The 20,865-nt window shown below is 53.1% G+C and overlaps 3 protein-coding genes across 9 annotated transcripts; 1 reads left to right on the plus strand and 2 right to left on the minus strand.

Moving 5' to 3' along the window:
• Window positions 1–92: 92 nt before the first annotated feature.
• On the plus strand, window positions 93–5,199 carry PSMC3IP (PSMC3 interacting protein; the record flags this gene model as incomplete). 3 transcript variants are annotated; one of them, XM_081220321.1, is made up of 8 exons in its annotated part: window positions 93–391; window positions 480–580; window positions 770–859; window positions 3,870–3,981; window positions 4,469–4,614; window positions 4,735–4,788; window positions 4,918–4,977; window positions 5,061–5,199. In XM_081220321.1, exons 1-8 carry the CDS (start codon window positions 358–360, stop codon window positions 5,115–5,117), a joined length of 654 nt encoding a protein of 217 aa, XP_081076447.1. In that variant the 5' UTR covers window positions 93–357. The 3 variants fall into 3 exon arrangements, with proteins under 3 accessions (XP_081076447.1, XP_081076446.1, XP_081076445.1); XM_081220319.1 differs by having other exon boundaries at window positions 308–391; window positions 4,893–4,977; XM_081220320.1 differs by having other exon boundaries at window positions 4,918–5,076.
• Window positions 5,061–13,846, minus strand: MLX (MAX dimerization protein MLX). 4 transcript variants are annotated; one of them, XM_081220315.1, is made up of 8 exons: window positions 13,567–13,845; window positions 13,256–13,292; window positions 12,678–12,767; window positions 12,293–12,399; window positions 11,939–12,038; window positions 11,650–11,749; window positions 11,081–11,282; window positions 5,061–6,473 (listed from the first exon to the last, which is right to left on the minus strand). In XM_081220315.1, exons 1-8 carry the CDS (start codon window positions 13,768–13,770, stop codon window positions 6,417–6,419), a joined length of 897 nt encoding a protein of 298 aa, XP_081076441.1. In that variant the 5' UTR covers window positions 13,771–13,845; the 3' UTR covers window positions 5,061–6,416. The 4 variants fall into 4 exon arrangements, with proteins under 4 accessions (XP_081076441.1, XP_081076443.1, XP_081076442.1 ...); XM_081220317.1 differs by having other exon boundaries at window positions 13,729–13,840; XM_081220316.1 differs by lacking the exon at window positions 12,678–12,767 and having other exon boundaries at window positions 13,567–13,846.
• A 748-nt stretch (window positions 13,847–14,594) lies between these two features.
• On the minus strand, window positions 14,595–18,677 carry COASY (Coenzyme A synthase). Of its 2 annotated transcripts, XM_081219490.1 has the most exons (10): window positions 18,577–18,677; window positions 17,479–18,186; window positions 16,683–16,897; window positions 16,319–16,450; window positions 15,987–16,176; window positions 15,838–15,902; window positions 15,562–15,646; window positions 15,323–15,420; window positions 15,088–15,234; window positions 14,595–14,984 (listed from the first exon to the last, which is right to left on the minus strand). In XM_081219490.1, the coding sequence occupies exons 2-10, from the start codon at window positions 18,173–18,175 to the stop codon at window positions 14,925–14,927; spliced, it is 1,689 nt and encodes a 562-aa protein (XP_081075616.1). In that variant the 5' UTR covers window positions 18,176–18,186; window positions 18,577–18,677; the 3' UTR covers window positions 14,595–14,924. The 2 variants fall into 2 exon arrangements, with proteins under 2 accessions (XP_081075616.1, XP_081075617.1); XM_081219491.1 differs by lacking the exons at window positions 14,595–14,984; window positions 15,323–15,420 and having other exon boundaries at window positions 15,161–15,284.
• Between the last annotated feature and the right edge of the window lie 2,188 nt (window positions 18,678–20,865).

The following is a 20,865-nucleotide window of genomic DNA, read 5'->3' on the forward strand; positions in this document are numbered from 1 at the left end:
CTTTCCGTTCGAATACTCAGCCCAGTTCAAGGTCACGAGTGCTCAGCGGCCGCTAGAACTGGGTCCCGAAACTTCAGCGCGTGATTCCCTATAGCCCTGGTTCCGAGGGGAGTAAGGGAGAGGTTCGAAGCGCGCGCCCCGCCTCCCCGGCAGAGACCGGGACCCGGCCGGCGAGACGTGGGCGCCCGAGTTCCCGGCCGAGCTGAACTACGGTGTCCGGGAAGGGCTGCTCCGCCTCTCGCGAAGGCTTCCCTCCGCCAATCACCACTTGAGGCCAGCCCGGCCCATCGCCGGAAGGAGCCGTTGCCCCGAGCAACTTCCACTTCCGGCTTTCGGAGTTTGGTGGCGGTAAAAAACATGAGTAAAGGCCGGGCGGAAGCCGTGGCGGGAGGTAACGGCCGTGGGCGCCGGGAGACCTGGGAGGAGGGCGGGCAGGGGTCGGTTGAGGGAGCCCCTCCCCGCCTCGTCTCTCTCCGTAGCCTCCGGGATCCTGCTGAGGTACCTACAGGAGCAGAACCGGCCCTACAGCGCCCAGGACGTGTTCGGGAACCTGCAGCGGGAACACGGACTGGGCAAGGCGGTGAGGACCCTCTCCTGGGATTCCTCCCCTAGGACCCCTTGAATCAGCCTGGGTTCCTCCCCTCCCGAGGCTGCCATTCTAGCCTTGGGCTTCCTAAGCCTCTTCGGGCGCTTCCCGCATCATTGGTGACATTCCCCAGCCCGGCCCGAAGTCACTCCCCCGACTTCTCCGCCCCCTCCCCTCTGCCAGGCGGTGGTGAAGGCGCTGGACCAGCTGGCCCAACAAGGCAAGATCAAAGAGAAGATGTACGGCAAGCAGAAGATATACTTTGCTGACCAGGTGAGGGCAACGCGCAGATTAGCACGTGTGTGAGAGTCCGGCATTAGGTGAATCAGTCCCTGGTATGAACTCTCTTTGGGAGAATTGACGCATCCTGTGAAATTCACCGGTCTTAGGCCAATAAAAGGGTCCCAGCCAGCCTTTAAGTCAAAGTGTGGACCCCCTTTGCTGTCATCCAAACTTCACGAGATTTCCAGACTTGAAATATGATAGAGGACAGAAGATCCTGAGTTGTTGCTATCGAGGTCCATTTATCCTTGGAAGTTCTTATTCCCAGTCATCTAGATGAGAACCACCGTCTTCCAAATTATTTTCCTTCTGTCTCCACCCCCTTCCGTAAACACATGTGACATTAACTTTGTATCTCCAGCTCAGACCCCTCCACCTGAATGCCTTTCAGGCCATTCAGAATCAATATTGCCAAAGTAGAATGCCTCATCTCTCCCCAGTGTATTCTTCTCCCTTAATGGAATCGCTCTTCACCCAGGCCAGAGACTGGGGAGTCATTCTTTTTTTGTTTGTTTATTTTGGCTGCATTGGGTCTTAGTTGCGGTGGGGGGCTTAATTGCCCCCCGCCCACCCGCACGTGGGATCTTAGTTCCCTGACCAGGGATCGAACCCCCATCCCCTGCATTGGAAGGCGGATTCTTAACCACTGGACCACCAGGGAAGTCTCTGGAGTCATTCATTCATTTGTTTATTTCTGCATTGGGTCTTCATTGCTGCGTGCGGGCTTTCTCTAGTTGCGGCGAGTGGGGGCTACTCTTTGTTGCGGTGTGTGGGCTTCTCATTGCGGTGGCTTCTCTTGTTGTGGAGCACAGGCTCTAGGTGCGTAGACTTAAGTAGTTGTGGCTCGTGGGCTCTAGAGTGCAGGCTCAGTGGTTGTGGCGCACGGGCTTAGTTGCTCCGTGGCACGTGGGATCTTCCTGGACCAGGGATCAAACCTGTGTCCGCTGCATTGTTAGGCAGATTCTTAACCACTGCGCCACCAGGGAAGTCCCCGGGAATCACTCTTAATTTCCCTTATTTCACGTGCCTAGTCAGCCATCAAGTCCAGTTGTTTTCCTCTTCTTGAATCCATCCTCTCCTTTTTCAGCTGCCACCACTGCTCAAGTTTAGGTGCTCCTCATCTACTGCAATATCCTCCTAACTCCTGGCCTCCTTAAACATATCTTAAACATTGCAGCCAGAATAATCTATGTACGTACAAATCTAGTCATGCCGTTTCCTTACTGAAAACTCTAGTGCTCCCTAGAACAGATAAAAGGCACTTGGAGACCTGGCCCCAGCCTGCCTCTAGCTTCTCCTGTCCCTGTTATTTCTCCATTCATCAATACTAGACCATTTAGATGTGTTTTACTCCTGTGGCCTTTGCTCATTGTCCTTCCTCTGCTCAGAGTTTTTGAGTCCCTTCTTTCTGTTCACCCGGCTAACTCTTACTCATCCCTTAGGATTTCACGCAGGCATCACCTCCAGAAACCTTCCCTGAATGCTCTGAGCTAACTGCCTTCTTCGGGCACTTAACCTCTTTTGAGGCATACTCTATTGTAATTGTCTTTTCACTTGTCTCCCTCACAAAACTGAAGCTGTTCTGGGGCAGACCCCATTTCTTATCTTCCTTTACTCAGTAACCCCACAGGATTTAACATCCACCGTCAAGGCTAATTATCCTAAAATAGGTTTCATTATATTACTGCTCTATTGAAGATCCCTTAAAGAAGTCGGCATTTTTTTTGTTTGTTTTTCTGTAAAGGGCCAGTTAATATTTTTATGCTTTGCAGGTCAGATGGTCTCTTGTCCCAGTTACACAACTGTCACTAGTACTCAAGTCTGCCACTGTAGAGCAAAACCAGCCATGGACAATATGTAAGCAAGTGGATGTGGCTACGTTTCCATAAATTTTTTTCTAAAACATGCATCGGGCAGGATTTGGCCTGCAGGCTGTAGTTTGCTGCCTCCTGCCCTAATGGTTTACCTCACCTGAACGTAGAGTCCAAACTGCCCGGGCTGGTATTCCCATCCTTTCCATTCTGCTTCCCATCACCACTGACAAGACCCCACTGAGCCCCAGCACAGGCCTTTTCTAGCTGCTGGTCTCATGGGAGGGGTTCCTCAGACTTCACTGGTATCCTTTATCTAAATACCTCCCACCACGCCTCTTCACCTGTCCAGATTCTTCCTATTGTGGAAACCCATAATTAGGTATCATCACCTTGAGGAGGATGTTCCTTTACTCCTTCAGCCCAGTGAGTGGTTTTGCCAGTAACCTGAAAGATATTTCTCTCCTATTATTCAGTATCCTGCACCTCAAAACCCCTTGAGGACAAGTATCAGGTTTCAACTTGTTCTTTTACAGCTTTTTGAGTGGCCTGGTACTAAACTGAATGACTGCTCAAAAGTACCCTCTGGGGCTTCCCTGGTGGCGCAGTGGTTGGGAGTCCGCCTGCCGATGCAGGGGACACGGGTTCGTGCCCCGATCCCGGAAGATCCCACGTGCCGCGGAGCGGCTGGGCCCGCGAGCCATGGCCGCGGAGCCTGTGTGTCCGGAGCCTGTGCTCCGCAACGGGAGAGGCCACAGCAGTGAGAGGCCCGCGTACAGCAAAAAAAAAAAAAAAAAAAAAAAAAAAAAAAAAAAAAAAAGTACCCTCTGAGGGCTTCCCTGGTGGCGCAGTGCTTGAGAGTCCGCCTGCCGATGCAGGGGACGTGGGTTCGTGCCCCGGTCCGGGAGGACCCCACGTGCCGCGGAGCGGCTGGGCCCGTGAGCCATGGCCGCTGAGCCTGCGCGTCCGGAGCCTGTGCTCCGCAACGGGAGAGGCCACAACGGCGAGAGGCCCGCGTATCGCAAAAAAAAAAAAAAAAAAAAAAAAAGTACCCTCTCACTGTCTTCCCAGGCCCTCTGGAGGGCTGGGGAGTCCCAGATTCTCGTGTATGAATGTTGCCTTCCCAAATGTGGGTTCCCTTCTTGTTTCTCCCATCAGCCTGCTTCTATTTGTCCTTTTGTCTCTGGCAGGAACAATTTGACATGGTCAGTGATGCTGACCTCCAGGTCCTGGATGCCAAAATCGTGGCCCTGACTGCTAAGGTGCAGAGCTTGCAGCAGAGCTGCCGCCACATGGAGGCTGGTAGGACCGGGCAACCCCCAGAAGGTACCCCTAGTGTCAGGGTCAGTCTGAGGTCAGGAATTACCAAGTGAAGGGTTTGTTGACTGCAGTGTTGTCTTCTTGCAGCAAAGATCCCTTTGCTGGGCTGTCATAGGCATTACCTTAAAATCAATGTCTAACAACTAATGGCTTTTGAAGACAAGTGGGCAAGACAGGCATTTGCCTTCCCTACTGTGAGTACCAGTATACGGTTCCCACACTTCCCTTTACTCTGCTGCTTTAACTGACTACAGCTAACAGTCTACTCAGACTCATTCCCCTCAACTATTTGTAGATGGGGAAGGAAAGAAAACTAGAATAAACTGACAATTCTGTAAGCCTTAATCTCTCGAGGATTTCCAGAATATGGGACCCATTCTGGACCCTGTGTATAGAGCCCAGAGCAAGGTGGAGGCCTGGTCTCCTACCTCAGGGTAGCCAGTGACCTCTCCGGGGGATGTGGTTTTAGAGCTGAAGGAGTTAACTAGTGCCCTGACCACACCGGAGATGCAGAAAGAGATCCAGGAGTTAAAGAAGGAATGTGCTGGCTACACAGAGAGACTGAAGAACATCAAAGCTGCCACCAACCACGTGACTCCAGAAGAGAAAGAGCAGGTGGGTGGGGAGGGAGTGGGGAGCAGGGAGGGCTGCCTGTGCAGGTTCAAAGTGAGGAGGGTTGGCCCCAGCGGCTGCTGTGGGGCTGAGGGGGTCAGAGGAACCTGTTTCCCCGTCTAGGTGTACAGAGCGAGGCAGAGGTACTGCAAGGAGTGGAGGAAGCGCAAGAGGATGGTAAGTGCGGGGGAACTCCCCGGCAGGCCCTGGACAGCGGCAGTCACCGGGGCCGCCCTGTATCAGGGACCTGTCAGGCATGCCGAGCACTGCCCATCTGAAAGGGGGCGGGGTTTTGTTTCTCGTCAGGCAACAGAGCTGTTTGATGCAATCCTTGAAGGATACCCCAAGAGCAAGAAGCAGTTTTTTGTAAGTGGTGTTCTCCCTTCCTTGCTTCTCTGGGGCCTGCGTCCAGGGAGGTCTCATTCACTTGTCTTGCTGCCCCCCCCCAGGAGGAAGTTGGGATAGAGACAGATGAAGATTACAACCTCAAGCTCCCAGATCCCTGAGGACCCCCCGGCAGGCCTGGGAAGAGAGATGTCCTGGACTGGCTGCCTTGGTTAGGTCGGCTTTTTTGTTGTTCCTGCTGCTGTCCACTTTTGGGCACACACCAAAGGTACTGGGTGGAGCACTGGTGGCCCAGAGAGGGTGGTTTCACTCATTTCATCATCCATGTTTTGACTGCCTGAACCTAACAGTTAGTTAGATGGGGAACAATGCAAAAGGAAAGCATTTGGCAATATTTATTGTAATATAATTTGATATAAAAATATTTAATTTCCTCTGGATAATCAAACCTCCCAGATATCAAACCTGAGGAAGGCCAAAGAGAGCCTGGGGGACGAGAGCAGAGAGAGGCTACTATGCACAGCGTTCAAGGAGCCCAGGGCCTCACCCGGGACTCTGTGGGGCTTTCCACTCCGGGAGACCTTTAGAAAGTCTTCTCTACCCACCGTCACCCCACCCCAAGTCCTGGGAGAAATGCAGGCAGCACTGAGATGGTAGAGACCCAGATACACTTGACAGAAAGCCTGGGAGTGGTCTTGAGGCCAATATTCCAAAATTGTAACTTCAGCAAAATTGCATTGTTGGTGTTTAGAAAAATTAAAAAATTTAACATGTAGTGTTGCGTCATATTTGACTTTGCTGTGCAGTGCTACTGCCTGTGGGGACACAGAGGGCAGGAGTGGGTGAGGAGGTTGCTTCCCTCCACCACCCAGAGTAGGGGGCAAGGGCAGGAACCCGGCAGCCCTGCCCTGAGCTGGCCAGAGAAAGCTCTGGCCTCACCTTGGGCTGACCAGGCAGCCCTAGCCTAGGCATGAGGCCACCTTTCACCTTTCATGGCTGTGAGAGTATTTTCCCTTACTCCTTTCTTCCCATCCAACTACTGCCAAAATGGCCAAACTCAGGCTAAGTGTTGCCAGAGAGACCAAAACAGGCAAACAGTAGTTACCAAATATGAGCAGAAATCTGAGGCTTAGAAAAAGGGAGAGGCCAGGAGCTTTTTAGGGTTCCCAGAGCAGACCCCATCCCGAGGACTTCTATGGGGAGGGGGAAAGACTAGGTAGGTTTGAGATCTATGGTCAGTATAATAAATTAATCAAAGCTTTCATAATAACCTTCCCCCCTCCCCAGCCCCACTGAAGATGGGGCTGAGGGGGAGGGGGGAGCTGGGGAGCCAAACACTGAGGAGAAAGCAGCTGACTGGTGTGCAGTGTCACAGTCCAATCTCATAAGCCCAGTGGCTCCACGGCCAAGTAGGAGACTCAAGGCCTCTTGTTGGCTGTTCTGCAGGTTCCAAGAGCTGGTCAGTAAAGCTGGTTCTTCAATTGATGTAGAACACCAATCACAATTTCCCGTAGGGTCTGGTAGGGGAAGCAGAGAAAGAGAGAGATCATGCTCAGGGAGGGCACAGAGCCGCTCAGTCATGCCTGCCTGAGCCAGGTGTACTCTTTAGAGTACAGTTAAAACAAAAAACCTGGGAAGCACTGATGTCTACAGTTTGCAAATGCCCCCAAAACAGGATGGAGTCAGTCAGGGATGGAGAGATGCATTACTATGTGATGCAAATACAAAAAAGGTTAATGGTAAACTTTAGGTGGGGTATATATGAATGTTCATTATAAAATTCTCTCAGTGCTGCAGTACGTTTACAGTGTTTCACAATAAAAATGTTGGGACATGCTTTCAGCTGAAAACATTTCCTCTAAGATCAGAAACAAGACAAGGATGCCCACTTTCACCACTTTTATTCAACATAGTTTTGGAAGCCCTAGCCATGGCAATCAGAGAAGAAGAAATAAAAGGAATCCACATTGGAAAGGAAGAAATAAAATATCACTGTTTGCAGATGACACAATACTAAACATGGACAATCCTAAAGATGTCAGCAGAAAACTACTAGAGCTCAGCAATGAATTTGGTAAAGTTGCAGGGTATAAAATTAATGTACAGAAATCTCTTGCATTTAAGCATCAAAGAAAAATTAAGAAAAATATCCCATTTACCATCACATTAAAAAGAATAAAATACCTAGGAATAAACCTACCTAAGGAGGTAAAAGACCTGTACTCTGATGGAAAGTAATTGAAGATGACACAAACAGATAGAAAGATACACCATGTTCTTTGATTGGAAGAATCAATATTGTTATAACGACCATACTACCCAAGGCAATCTACAGATTCATTGCAGTCCCTGTCAAAATACCAACGGCATTTTTCACAGAACTAGAACAAATAATTTTAAAATTTGTATGGAAAGACAAAGAACCCGAATAGGCAAAATAATCTTGAGAAAGAAGAACAGAGCTGGAGGTATCATGCTCCCTGGCTTCAGGCTATACTACGAAGCTACAGTAATCAAAACAGTATGGTGGGCTTCCCTGGCGGCACAGTGGTTAAGAATCTGCCTGCCAATGCAGGGGACACGGGTTCGATCCCTGGTCCAGGAAGAACCCACATGCCGTGGAGCAACTAAGCCCATGTGCCACAACTACTGAGCCTGCGCTCTAGAGCCCACGAGCCACAACTACTGAGCCTGCGTGCCACAACTACTGAAGCCTGCGCGCCTCGAGCCCGTGCTCCACAACAAGAGAAGCCACCGCAATGAGAAGCCCATGCACCGCAATGAAGAGTAGCCCCCACTCACCGCAACTAGAGAAAGCCTGTGCGCAGCAACAAAGACCCAAAGCAGCCAAAAATAAACAAACAAACAAAAAAACAGTATGGTACTGGCACAAAAACACACAGATCAATGGAACAGAATATAGAGCTCAGAAATAAACCCACACACTCATGGTCAATTCATCTACAACAAAGGAGCCAAGAAAATACAATGGAGAAAAAACAGCCTGTTCACTAAGTGGTGCTGGGAAAACTGTACAGCTACATGTAAAAGAATGAAATTAGACCATTTTCTCACACCCTATACAAAAGTAAAATAGATTAAAGATCTAAATGTAAGACTGGATACTATAAAACTCCTAAAGGGAAACATATGCAGAATACTCATAAACTGCAGCAATATTTTTTGGATCCATCTAAAGGAAATAAAAGTGAAAATAAACAAATGGGACCTACTTAAACTTAAAAGCTTTTGCACTGCAAAGGAAACCATTGACAAAACGAAAGGACAATCTACTGAATAGGAGAAAATATTGGCAAATGATGTAACTGATAAGGGGTTAATATCCAACGTATATAAACAGCTCATACACCTCAGCAACAAAAAAATAACCAAGGAATTCCCTGGCAGTCCAGTGGTTAGGACTTGGCACTTTCACTGCTGTGGCCTGGGTTCTATCCCTGGTTGGGGAACTTAAGATCCCGCAAGCCACATTGTGTGGCCAAAAAACAAAAAACAGCCCGATTAAAAAATGAGCAGGGGGCTTCCCTGGTGGTGCAGTGGTTGAGAGTCAGCCTGCCGATGCAGGGGACATGGGTTCGTGCCCCGGTCCGGGAAGATCCCACATGCCATGGAGCGGCTGGGCCCATGAGCCATGGCCACTGAGCCTGCGCTTCCGGAGCCTGTGCTCCGCAATGGGAGAGGCCACAACAGTGAAAGACCCGCGTACCGCAAAAAAAAAAAAAAAAGGGCAGACATGGGGCAACTAAGCCCGTGTGCCACAACTACTGAAGCCTGGACGCCTAGAGCCCGTGCTCTGCAACAAGAGAAGCCACCGCAATGAGAGGCCCACGCACAGCAACAAAGAGCAGCTCCGCTATCCGCAACTAGAGAAACCCCGCGAGCAACAACGAAGACCCAACACAGCCAAAAATAAATAAAATAAAATAAATTTTTTTAAAAAAGGGCAGAACTGAATAGACATTTTTCCAAAGAGGAAATGCAGATGGCCAACAGGCACATGAAAAGATGCTCAACATCGCGAATCATCAGAGAAATGCAAATCAAAACCACAATGAGGGACTTCCCTGATGGTCCAGTGGTTAAGAATCCACCTTCCAATGCAGAGGACGCGGGTAAGATCTGGTCGGGGAACTAAGATCCCACATGCCACAGGGCAACTAAGCCCAAGCGCCACAACTGCTGAGCCCGTGAGCTTGAGCCCATGCACTGCAATGAAGAAGAACCCGCATGCCGCAATGGACCCAGCGCAGCCAGAAAAAAAAAAAAAACCACAATGAGGTATCACCTCACATCTGTGAGAATGGCGATCATCAAAAAGAACACAAATAACAAATGCTGGTGGGGATGTGGAGGAAAGGGGACCCTTGCACCCTGTTGGTGGGAATGTAAACTGGTGCAGCCACTGTGGAAAACAGTATGGAGGTTTCTCAAAAAACAACTACCATATGATCTAGCAATTCCACTCCCGGGTATATATCCAAAAAAAAAACAGACATACTAATTCGAAAAGATATACGCAACCCCAGTGTTCCAGCAGCATTATTTACAACTGCCAAGATACGGAAGCAACCTAAGCATCCACCAACAGGTGAATGGATAAAGAAAATGTGGTGTATATATATACAATGTAATATTACTCAGCCATAAAAAAAAGAATGAAATAATGCCATTTGAAGCAACATGGATGGACCTAGAGATTATCATACTAAGCAAAGTAGGTCAGAAAGAGAAAAACAAATACCATATGGTATCACTTATATGTGGAATCTAAGTATGACACAAATCAACATCTCTCCGAAACAGAAACAGACTCACAGACACAGAGAATAGCCTTGAGGCTGCGGGGGTGGGGGAGGTAGGAAAGGGAAGGAGTGGGACTTTGGGATTAGCAGAGGCAAACTTCTGTATATAGGATGGATGCATAAACAACAAGGTCCCACTGTAGAGCACAGGGAACTATATTTAATATCTTGTGACAAACCATAATGGAAAAGAATATGAAAAAGAATATATGTATACCTGAGTCACCTTCCTGTACGGCAGAAATTAACACAACATTGTAAATCAACTGTACTTTAATAAAATTTTTAAAAGTACCAAAAAAAGCCTGCAAAAAAACCAAGATGAATGGATAAAGGTGTGGTGTGTACACACACACACACACACACACACAGAGAGAGAGAGAGAGAGAGAGAGAGAGAGAGAGAGGAATACTCCTCAGCCAAAAAGAAAAACGAAATTCTACCATCGGCAGCAACATGGATGGACTTGGAGGGCATTATGCTAAGTGAAATAAGTCAGAGAAAGATTCCACATATAAGTGTATGACATTACTTATATGTGGAATCTAAAAAAATACAACAAACTAGTGAATGTAACAAAAAAGCAGCAGACTCATAGATACGGAGAACAAGCTAGTGGTTACCAGTGGGGGGTGGGGCTGAGTGGCAGTATTGGGGTGGGGGAGTGGGAGGTACAAACTACTGGGTGTAAGGCTGCAAGGAGGTATTGTACAACATGGGGAATGCAGCCAATGTTTTTTGTAATAAGTGTAAATGGAGTGTAACTTTTAAAAATTACATTTAAAAAAATGTTGGGAAGCAAAAAAGTGAGAATCTCAGATACAAGTCAAGCCTCAGAAAAAGCAACCAGGCCTCAAAAATTGAAGACTCAGTGCAACCATTAACACACTCTCCATTACAAATAATAATCAGAAACCCCATGGAAAGCTACTTTAGTGGGCCTGGGGGTGGCGGCCAGGAATCTTTCCAAAAACCCCAAGTAAGTCTGCTGCAAGTGATCGGGGCTTACTTGCTGGGCGGCCGAGGAGGAGTGCCTGAGGCTGCCATGACTTGCCACTATGTGAGCGAAACAAAGGCCAAGAGCTAGGCCTTGCGTTAGTGAGTACTCAAATCCTTGCCAAATGAAACCTTAACAGGAAAAACTGGGCTAGAAGGCAAAGGGGGAAACAAGAATACTGAAAGTTGTAGAAATATCCTCAAGAAACCTAAAACCTGCTACCCTGTCTCTCTGAACAAACAATGGCTTGGGCCACTGTGCCTGAGGGAAGACCCCCAACCCCATGTCCACTGCTGCCCCATACCTGAGGCTTACAGTGCTCCTCAATCCAGCTGAAGACACAGGCCGACAGCTCCTGGAAGCTGGCCACGGAGATAGAGGCATTGAAGGACTGGAAGAGGGAGTCCATGATGCCTTGAAACACGTTGAACTTCACCTGGTCAGAGACCTGGTCCTCCCCCTCATGGGGGTTGTCCTGGTGTGCCTTCACGATCTGCTCATAGTTCCTGAAAGCGAACAGGCCAGGGCCAAGGGGCTGCAGCAGCTCCACCAGCCCAGGAAGAAGAATAGTGCTACCCGACGTACTCCCCTGGGAAGGAGATTCCCGGAGAGCCTTGGGGAGGTATTCAACATCAGCTAGATAGTGCTTCGAGGTCAGAAGTGGTGACCCACCCTCTCCGGCCTTCCCTTCATTAATCCCACAGGCGTTTCCAGAGTATCCGCTACAGTTGGGATAGAGCCCTGCCTACCACATGAGAGTGAGAATATTATCTGATGTGGCCTTTGAACAAACGGAAGGGCGTGAACTGAAGAGGCCTCAGAGTCCCCTCAGAACCAGAAGCCCTGGTTCCCCCAGCCCAGCGCCCCCCTTACACTTTCATGATCTTCAGGGCCATGACGTCCTTGCGTAGCGTGGATACCTCCTCCTCCTGCTTTTTCTTCTCCTTGTGCAAAAACTGGATGTAGTCAATGGCTGGAGTGGGGGAGGGAAGAGGGCGTGGGCACAACCAGAAGGACCAGGCTGATTGTGTCTCCCCTTCCCCCAGACCCCACCTCTCCTGTTACAACCACCCCACCAGGGCCAGGCCAAAAGCGGCTCTGAGGCGCTATAGCCTTCGCTATAGCCTTGGCTCCAAGCCCTCCGGTGCTCTCCTGGCCATACTCTTCTGCAGAACGATGGCCTTGCTGAGCTTCTGGGAGCCGATGGAGAAGTCCTGCTGCTGACAGGTGGGGACGATGGTCTGCAGGTCGTCATAGCCTCTCTGTGGAGAGAGCAGGGGACACGGGTTCCTTAACTGAGGGGTTAAGGCAAATGGGCACAAAGTTTTCCTTCCATGATACCAAGTTCCATGCTCACTCACTCAAAGGGAGTGGGAAGGAGGGAGAAGTTCACGTCCAGGGCCTAGACTAGCTGCCCCCAAGCCTGCTTGGGACTGCCTGACGGGGTCAAGGCAGAGTGGATGTGAAGTGTGCAGCGCCCTCCTGCGCTGGCTGAGGCGCAGGCCTCCCCAATCACCTTGATGGCATCCCTCCTCTTCTGCTCAGCCTGAGTGTGTGCTCGCCGCCGCCGGTCCTTGTAGGACTCCTTGTAGGATTCCTGGTGGTAATCGCTGTCCTCGTCATCTACGCTCAGAGTTGGGGGCAGGAAGAGGTCATTCTGGGGCCCAGTGGGGCCCATCTAGCCCACTTTTCCCCAGCTGGGAAGAAGAACCTGGTGCCCAGAGATGGCAGGTAGCTACAAGAACCTAATATCCCAGATGAGGTGAGAGGTGGCGATACCCTGCTTCTAGCACTAGGGTTCCAGCGCCTCCACGTGGATGGCTGGAGCTGCCCTGTCTAGAAGAGATACTAAAATGAAGGCACATCTGGTTCCCCGGAGTGGGGGGGACGTTGCTGCCTACCTGTGTTGGGGACAGAAGAGGCACTGGTGGAACCGATGCTATTAGCTCTGGACACTACACTCCCCTTGCGGGTGCTTTCTACAAAAAGCCCTGGAAAAGAGAGGCCCCAATCACTAAGGCGTAGGATAGAGGGAGGGGCCCTGCTAGGCCCTCAGACACCTGTGGGCATAATGGCTTCCTGGGCCTTAAATACTGACCTCTCCCCTTCAACCCAAAAGCCAGCCATACTGGGCCACCCCCTTCCTGTCGTGCCATTCCGCAGTGCTCCTGTCCCTAGTGGCTACACCGCTCCACAGGCCTGCAGTGACACCTCCTGGCTCACAAAGTGGCATCTGGGCGTGATGATGGTGAGCGACCAGCTGTCACTACTTTTATCACGTCCCTGCTCCAGGACATAGGGAACTAGGTGTCACCCTCGGATGCTTCCTGCCCCGTCCTCCAGCTCCTCCTCCCTCGCTGCTCAGGCCCGCTCAGCTCAAGTGGACTGTGCTCAGGTGTGGCTGGCAAGGCCACTTAAATCTATAGGGCTGAAATGGGAGTGTCCCTCCGGAGCTGAAGACGGTGGGGGATGCACTCACCGGGGTCCAGGCTGTTGTCGCTGTACGCATACTCGACCTGCGGCACCGAGCAAGGGAGAAGCCCGTCAGACCTCCGCCCCTGCGCGCGTGTGCGCGCGTGTACACACGTACACACACACACACACACACACACACACACAGCCACCCACCCCTGGGGTGCGCGGGCAGCCGCAGGATTCCCCCAGAGCCAAGAGTGGCTAGGCCGCGGGAGCGCCGCCCCTCGGCAGGACCCCGTCCGCCCACTCCACACCCCCAGCCCTCCAGCCCCGTCCCCTCACACCCGCGCGCACACGCCTCAGTTGTCTTCCCACCTTGGCACACGCGGGGTGAGAGCTGTCTTCTCTGCAGCCCCGGGGCCCGGAGAGCGGGGGCAGCTCTGGGGACTTCAGGGAGTCCCCTCGTCTTCCGGACCCCCTACGTGCACGAGCCCGACCCGCCCTCCCCTCGCCGGCGTGCGCGCCCACGGGGCTTGCCTTGACCCAGGGGTCCTCCGGAGAGGCGCCCGGCTCCGTCATCTCCGACCCACCGAACCGGAACCCTGCCCGCGGGCTGGCCCCCTGCGGCGAGAAAGCGGCGAGGCGCGCCCACGTGACCCAAACCCACCAACCCGCGGCCCAGAGGCGGGGGCGGGGCGGGGCGGCTGCGCATGCGCGACTCGGAGAACACCGCCCCGCCCCCCTCCCACACACACACACACACACACACCCGCCGCGGCCGGTGGAGACCGGGAATCCGGTTTGGTGTCGGGGTTGACACCGGCGGTCTTGGGGCCGTCCTACCCGCCCGTCCCTGCCCTTCCTCAGGGCAGGCGTCCCAGCCGCCGCGACATGAAGCACATTCGGTGAAAAGGGGTCCCCGCAAAAGGCTTGTCCGCAGTGTCGCAGAGAGTTGCGCGCACGCGCACTGCCGAGGCCAGCCGGCTCCCGAGGACCGGGACGAGTTTCCCGGACCTGCAGTCTTGGCCACCTCGTCCGACCCCTCCGGGGTGCAACCTCTGTGAGGCCAGAGGCCCCGCGTGGCTTGTTGTAGGATGCTCCTCCAACGCCCAGCCCAAGTCTGGCAGGATAGTTGTGGAATTGACGCTTTCAAAGAGCCTGTTAGCCAAGTCATGCTACTTCGTAAGCTAAGCAAACTGAGGTACCTACAAAGTCCAGAACGTATCCAAAAGCACATAGCTAGTCGGTGATAGGGCCAAGACTGCCCTCAGTCTGGCTAGCTTCAAAAGCCATGCTCTTAACCACTGCATTCCTGGCTTCCAGCTCAGGCCTGGGCCCTGCACTTGTGGCTAAAGATACCCAAAGGCATTGGAGCAGGAAGTAAGCACCATACAGGCAGCACCTAGCAACATTCACCTTTAATTCTGTAACAAGTTTCAGTGTGTGCCCTGGCCCCAGCCCACCGTGGGTGCCCCAGACCTGTGGGCAAGAGCGAGGATGGAACACTGCTAGGGGGCCTGCTCCCCCAAGAGCCACGGTCTCAGCGTTGGCCAAACACTGGCAAGCTGGGTAGGCTTCCTGCGTCCAGCAGGCCCAGCCCTGCCCTGCCCAGCTTAGCACAGAGCCCTCTAGGCCCCAGCTAGGGTGAGCTTCAAGGCCCCAATTCGCCATCATCACTGGATCTCTTGTCAGCTCCAGGGGTCAGTTCGGCCCCACAGAGAACTCATTGTCCGTCATGGGCCTGATGGTGCCTCGGAGATGCGCTTCTGCAGGAGGGCCCAGGCTTTCTCCACCTTTGGACAGGCCAGAATGTTGGGAAGAAGAGAGGACAGGGTCGTACAAGCATCCCCTGGAGGCTCCCCCCCCCCACAGCCCAGCCTCTCCCTGGGCACCGACCTGGCACTGGGTGACGTGTGGCTCCCACAGGGTGCTCAGCACCACGTGGCTCTGGTCCACAAGCTGCTGCCCACTCATCTGGCTCTGCAGCCGGCTTTGAGCCGCAGCCTCACTCAAGCCATCCCTCTCCACGATGCGTCGTACAGCCTGGGCAGACAAGGCATTCATCAGCCCACTGGTTCAGAGCAGGATGCGGGCTACAGTGGGGATAGAGTGGGGGGTGGGATCCAGATACCTCAGTCTCAGGGATGACAACGGTCCACACCTCATGGACCATGTTCTGCCAGCCTGCTTCAAGCAGCATGGCGGCATCAATCACGCACACATGCTTTCCTGTGGGGAGACCCCAGTCACTGCCAGCAAGCACACCTTGCCAAGGAAACACAGTCCCAGGGAAAGCGGATGGTCTGATTTAGGGTGGGGAAGCTCCCGGGGGAGATTCTGCTTAGCTGTTCCCTTGGGCTGCTCACTCACCCTCAGCCATAGCCTGCTCCATTTCCTCTCTGGCCAGCTTTGCGATAACTGGCCACGTAATGTCCGTGAGTATCTTCAGCTGCTTCTGAGAAAGGGGAGGGAAGGGATGGGCAGAGTTTACCCTCCCCCGGAGGAGATGGAACCAGCCCGAGGGAGGAGGTAGTTGGGAACAGTTGAGTGGAAACTGGCATTCTGGGCCAGACCAGAGAGGTCCACTGGGTCCCAACCTCTGGGTCTAGTAGCAGCTGCAGAGCCCTTGGAGAGGTGTGTGTTTACCTTGTTCCCAAACACCCGGCTGCCTAGGACCTTCCTGTTGATAATGCCATCTTTATGGAGAATATCTGGATGACAGAGACAGAGGACTGGGCAAGGAGGCCAGGCCACCTCCTCACGTCAGGCCACCTCCAGCCCTCCCCACTTATTACCTGTTCCAAAGGCTTTCACAACCGGCTGGTAGGCAGGACCGCCCGGGGCATAGGCCCGGTGGCCCAGGTGGTCACTGTCGATAACATATGCCCCCAGGCCCTTCAGCCGCTGAGCTACTGAGCTCTTCCCAGAGCCACTGATGCCCGTCAGCCCAATCACGTAGAAACCTGGGGGGAGCTCTGGCCTCTTCTACGGGTAGATAAGAGGGAAGCCCCCAGTTACTAGGGTCCCCAGACTCAGGTTTGAGGCTGAACCCTTCCGTCTCTCCTCTCCAGCATTCCCAGCCCACCCATGCAGGGGTAGGGGCGGGAGGCGGGTGGGTTAGGCTTACATGTGGAGGCCGGAGCAGGTTTCCCAGCATTTGTTGGCGGAAGCTGGAGGAGCTGACTTTGTCCTCTTCGTTTTCCTTGTGGTTTAGGTCCTTCAGCAGCTGGATCTGGTACAAGGTGAGCTCCTCCAGGTCCTGAGGCAAAGGAAGAGTGAGGAGGGAGAAGGAGTGGGGGGGTGAGGTGAGGACGCATCTACCGCCTTATCCCCCCCTGCCTACCCGGAGGGCAAGCTGGGAAGTTCCTCCTTCCCTCTTCCCACCACCTTGAGCCCTCTCTTCCCTCCTCTGGGGTCATGTACTTCCAACAGCCCCCAGTGGCCTTCCCCATCCCCATCCACTCCCTCTGCCAGTCTCCCTCAGGGGTTACATTCTCAAGGCGGAGGCGGTTGACGGCCATCCCCCCACGATAGGTCTCCTCGCTGACCACCAGGAACTCCAGAGAGGGGTCAGAGCCAGCGGGCCCATAGGGGTCCAGCAGGGGGATGATATCAAAAGTCAAGGAGGGCTTGATGTCCACCAGGAACTCACTCAGATGTTCCACGCGTTCTGCGTAGGGTTGGAGCAGCTCAGGGAGCAACTTGCCTGGGGAAGGAGCCCAGAAGAACAGTGAGATCTTTTTACTGGGGAGGAAGTGTGTGGGCCAGTTTAGGGGAGACTGTCCCTAAGCATCCTATCTCCAGAGGGGAGCTGGGCAGTGGCCTGTGACGGGGGAGCTATGAGGAGGCAGCCCGCAAGCACAATAGTGCTGCAAGGGCTGGCGCGTGTGCAGAGAACTAGCAGGGCCAGGAGGCATCAGAGTCAGATGGAGAATCCCAAGAGCCAGAGAATTCCGAGAGGCTCCTCTGACTGCCTGTGGCACTGCTACCTACAACTTACTCATCCATTTATTCCCAGGGACTCAAACTTTAGGATTCATCACCTGGAGAATTTGTTTAAAAGTGCAGGTTCCTTGGCTACACATTTGGGGGATCCTGATTGAATGGTGACTAGACCACACACCTAGAAAGCTGCACTTATTCATTTAACAAAATTCCCTCGGTGCCAACTGAGCGCCAGGCACTGTGACATTTGGGAGTGGTGGGAAGTAACGGATGGCCCCACCCTTCCTCAATCTTGGCCTGGGGGGAGGGTAAGACTGCCCTAACTCAGTCTCTGTCACTCACTCTTCAACAGGTCTTTGTCTGCTACTCCCACCACAAGCTGCTCCTGAGCCAGGAGGCATGCGACGCTGAGCAACACCTTGTGGGCATTGTGCAGGCGGTCAAAGGTGCCACCCACAGCACCGCGCTGGTGGCCACGCACTGGCTGCTTGGCAGACCTGCCCTCGGGGGAGGCTGGGCTGATGGTGGAGGGTAAGGGGACGTCCAGGGACCCCACGGGCAGAACTCCAGGCCCATAATCGGGGTATAGGAGCACTGAAGACAGTTGCGGACAACAGCTGTAACAGCTGGTAGCATAACGCTCGAGCTGTTGCTTGGCTGGGTTGTACTGGCTTCCATCCAGGGTCTGGAAGTCGGTCAGCACCACTTCCGGTGGGTGGGCCAGGTTCTGGACTGAGCTGGTCAGGGGAGGGAGAAAGCTCTGGGTTCGGATATTGGTCAGCAGAATTCTAACGTCCAGGTGCCTGTGGACGTCGGCGCCAGCGTAGAGGTGCGTGATGAAATCGATAACTTCAAACGTGGCCTGCACGGGGCTGGACTGGGGCTGAGCCGGGCCGCCCAGGCTCATGCCCGGTTGCAGGTGTACATAGAGCGTGTGATTCACCAACCGGGCCGCCGAGGTCAGGATGGGGGCCAGGCGAGGGGCCAGGGAGGTCAGCGGCGTTGTCAACACCAGGAGGCCCGACCGGAATACGGCCATGCTGCCCAGGCCTGCGGACAGTCGGGGAGACGAGGCGAGGGTTACTGAGTGGTATGTGTCTGAGGCCGAAGACTGTAGGAGGACTCGGACCCAAGAGAGGGAGACCTGGAGCAGGGATGGCGTTCCCAGTGCGGATCGAGAGGAACCCGGGGGAGGGGACGGGACCTGGCAAACGGCGCCTCGGGGCTGTGCTCTAAATCTCGGTTTTATCATTTCTCAGACAGAGCGGTGAATTCGCTGAATTGCATCGAAATCCCGGGAGGGGAAAACTCGGCAGGAGCCCCTGAGTCATAAGGCTGGGGATCCAGAAATCCTGGGCGCTCTTGCTGAGCGGCACCGGGATCTTCAAGGAATCGGAGGAGGGTACTAAAGGGGGACGCTCAGGCTCGGGTCCTACTTACTGAGAGCTCCGGGCCTTGGTTCCGCTTGCACCACCGCGAAGGCTTCCCCAGCCGCGACCAGTTAACATTAGTTCCGGTGCTGCGACTCCGAGCTACGGAACCTGAGAAAGGCCAAACATCTCAACTTCGGTTCGGCGAGGGATTCTCGCGAGACTTCTCATGGGGTGGGACGCCTGCATTGCTAAGGAGCGGAGCTCGGGGGCTTGGGAGATGGCGCGGAAACTTATTTCCAAAACCCAGCCTCACGGGGCCTGGGCCGAGTAGGTCGAGGCGGACTTGAAAGCCCGTTTCACACGGGTGCCCTTCAAACTCTGAGAGAAGAGGTTGGCTTCAGCCAGGTCCCTCAGGAGACAGCGGCAAAGGCGGAACTAACACCTGGCTTTCCTGCGTAAATCGCGGGGACGGAGGTGGGGGTCGTAGGGTAGCGCTTAAATTAGGTTTCGGCGTCCCCAGAGCCCTCCTGGCGACCTCCCAGTCTGAGGATCCTCATGTGGGAGGTCACAGGACAATTCCATCCAAGCCCCCATTTCACAGATGGAAAAATTGACGCCCTGTGTGTTCCAGGGACATCTGGGGAGGGAAGGCCAGAGGCCATGTGTCGTGGCTCCCGTGCAGTGCTCTCCACATCACCCAGAACCAGTGATACGACAACATCGCCACACAGCCTGCCCTCCTGAAGCATCTGCATAGGACTTGGGGGCTCGAGGTCCTCACTCCCTTATAGCTTGGATTATTCTAACCTGCAGGGAGGCTTGTCCCAATATGGGGGGTCTCCCTGGGCATGTGGGACCCTGGAAATCTATAGAGGAGGTGCAACAACTCCTTAGGGAGTTGGGAATGAGACAGGCCATCTGTGCTCCTATCTTTGAAGGGACTGATCAGGCCACATTCACTGCAGGAATGAAAGCCAAGATACTCCAGACCGCCCCCATCACCCGGTATGGGACACTAATATCCACGCTGAGCCCAGTTGTGGGACAAGACATTCGTGATGTTGGGCGATCCATTGCTGACCTAGAGGAAACCAACAAATCCCAGGAACAGTTACATACTGGCCTGCAGGAAAGACCCAAGACAGAGAGGGAGCTTGAAAAGCCAAAAGGCTATCCTGAAGGGCTGTAAAGGGTTTGGTAAAAGTAACCCGGAAACAAACGTGGTTTGACCTCATTGCTGCTGGGAACGCAACTGAAAAGATACATCGGCCATCCAGTGCTGTGTTGGTTGGCCTGTGGGAAGCCTTAAAAGCTGCATAACATTTCAGAACTGCCCACTTGGCCCTACCATCCCTGATGCCCTGCCCGCTCCAGCAGAGGCCTCAGGGATTCTCCTGTTTGAGGTGGGTGCCTCCCACATGCCCAGGTTATAGGATGCAGGCCAAGACTGCTTCCAGGTGAGGCCCATTGGAGGCAACCGGAGGCCTCCTGTGGAGCTCACTACTGGTTGATCTTCCAGAAATAAACAAAAGGTGACAGCTCTGGGGACTTCCCTGTGGTCCAGTGATTAAGACTCCACGCTCCCAATGCAGGGGGCCCAGGTTCGATCCCTGGTCAGGGAGCTAGACCCCACATACCACAACTAAGACCCGGTGCAGCCAAATAATTAAAAAAAAAAAAAAAAGTACAGCTCTGGTGGATACTGGAGCCAGATGTACTCTAATTTCTTTTTCTTTTCCTTTTTTTTTTTTTTTTTTTGGCTCTGCCGCACAGCTTGCTGGATATTAGTTCCACGACCAGGGATTGAACCCGGGCCACATTAGTGAAAGCACCGAGTCCTAACCACTGGACCGCCATGGAATTTCCCCGGATGTAGTGTAATACACGGTCACCCTCAGAAGTTTCCTGACCCCCTCAGCGCCACTGAATTACAGAGCGCAAATGGTTATAGTCAGGAAAGTCCTTTTCATACAGCAAATTGGGCGTTCTCCCTGCCCCTCCACACCCTGAGAATATGAGATTTTTTTGAATTTTATTTTTTATACAGCAGGTTCTTATTAGTTATCCATTTTATATATATTAGTTTATATATGTCAATCCTAATCTCCCAATTCATCCCACACCCCCGCCACTTTCCCCCCTTGGTGTCCATATGTTTGTTCTCTACATCTGTGTCTCTATTTCTGCCCTACAGATGGTTCATCTGTACCATTTTTCTAGAGAGAATATGAGAGTTTTATCACTCTAATACCAGAGAACACAGTGGGCATTGATATCCCACAAGGTCAAGCTCTGCAAACCTATGTCTGCGAATCTGCCTCTGGGTTAGAGTAATCAAACCAGTGATGAGGGGAAC

This window comes from Mesoplodon bidens, assembly GCF_964165515.1.
Source record: "Mesoplodon bidens genome assembly, chromosome: 19".
Taxonomy (NCBI): Eukaryota; Metazoa; Chordata; class Mammalia; order Artiodactyla; family Ziphiidae; genus Mesoplodon; species Mesoplodon bidens.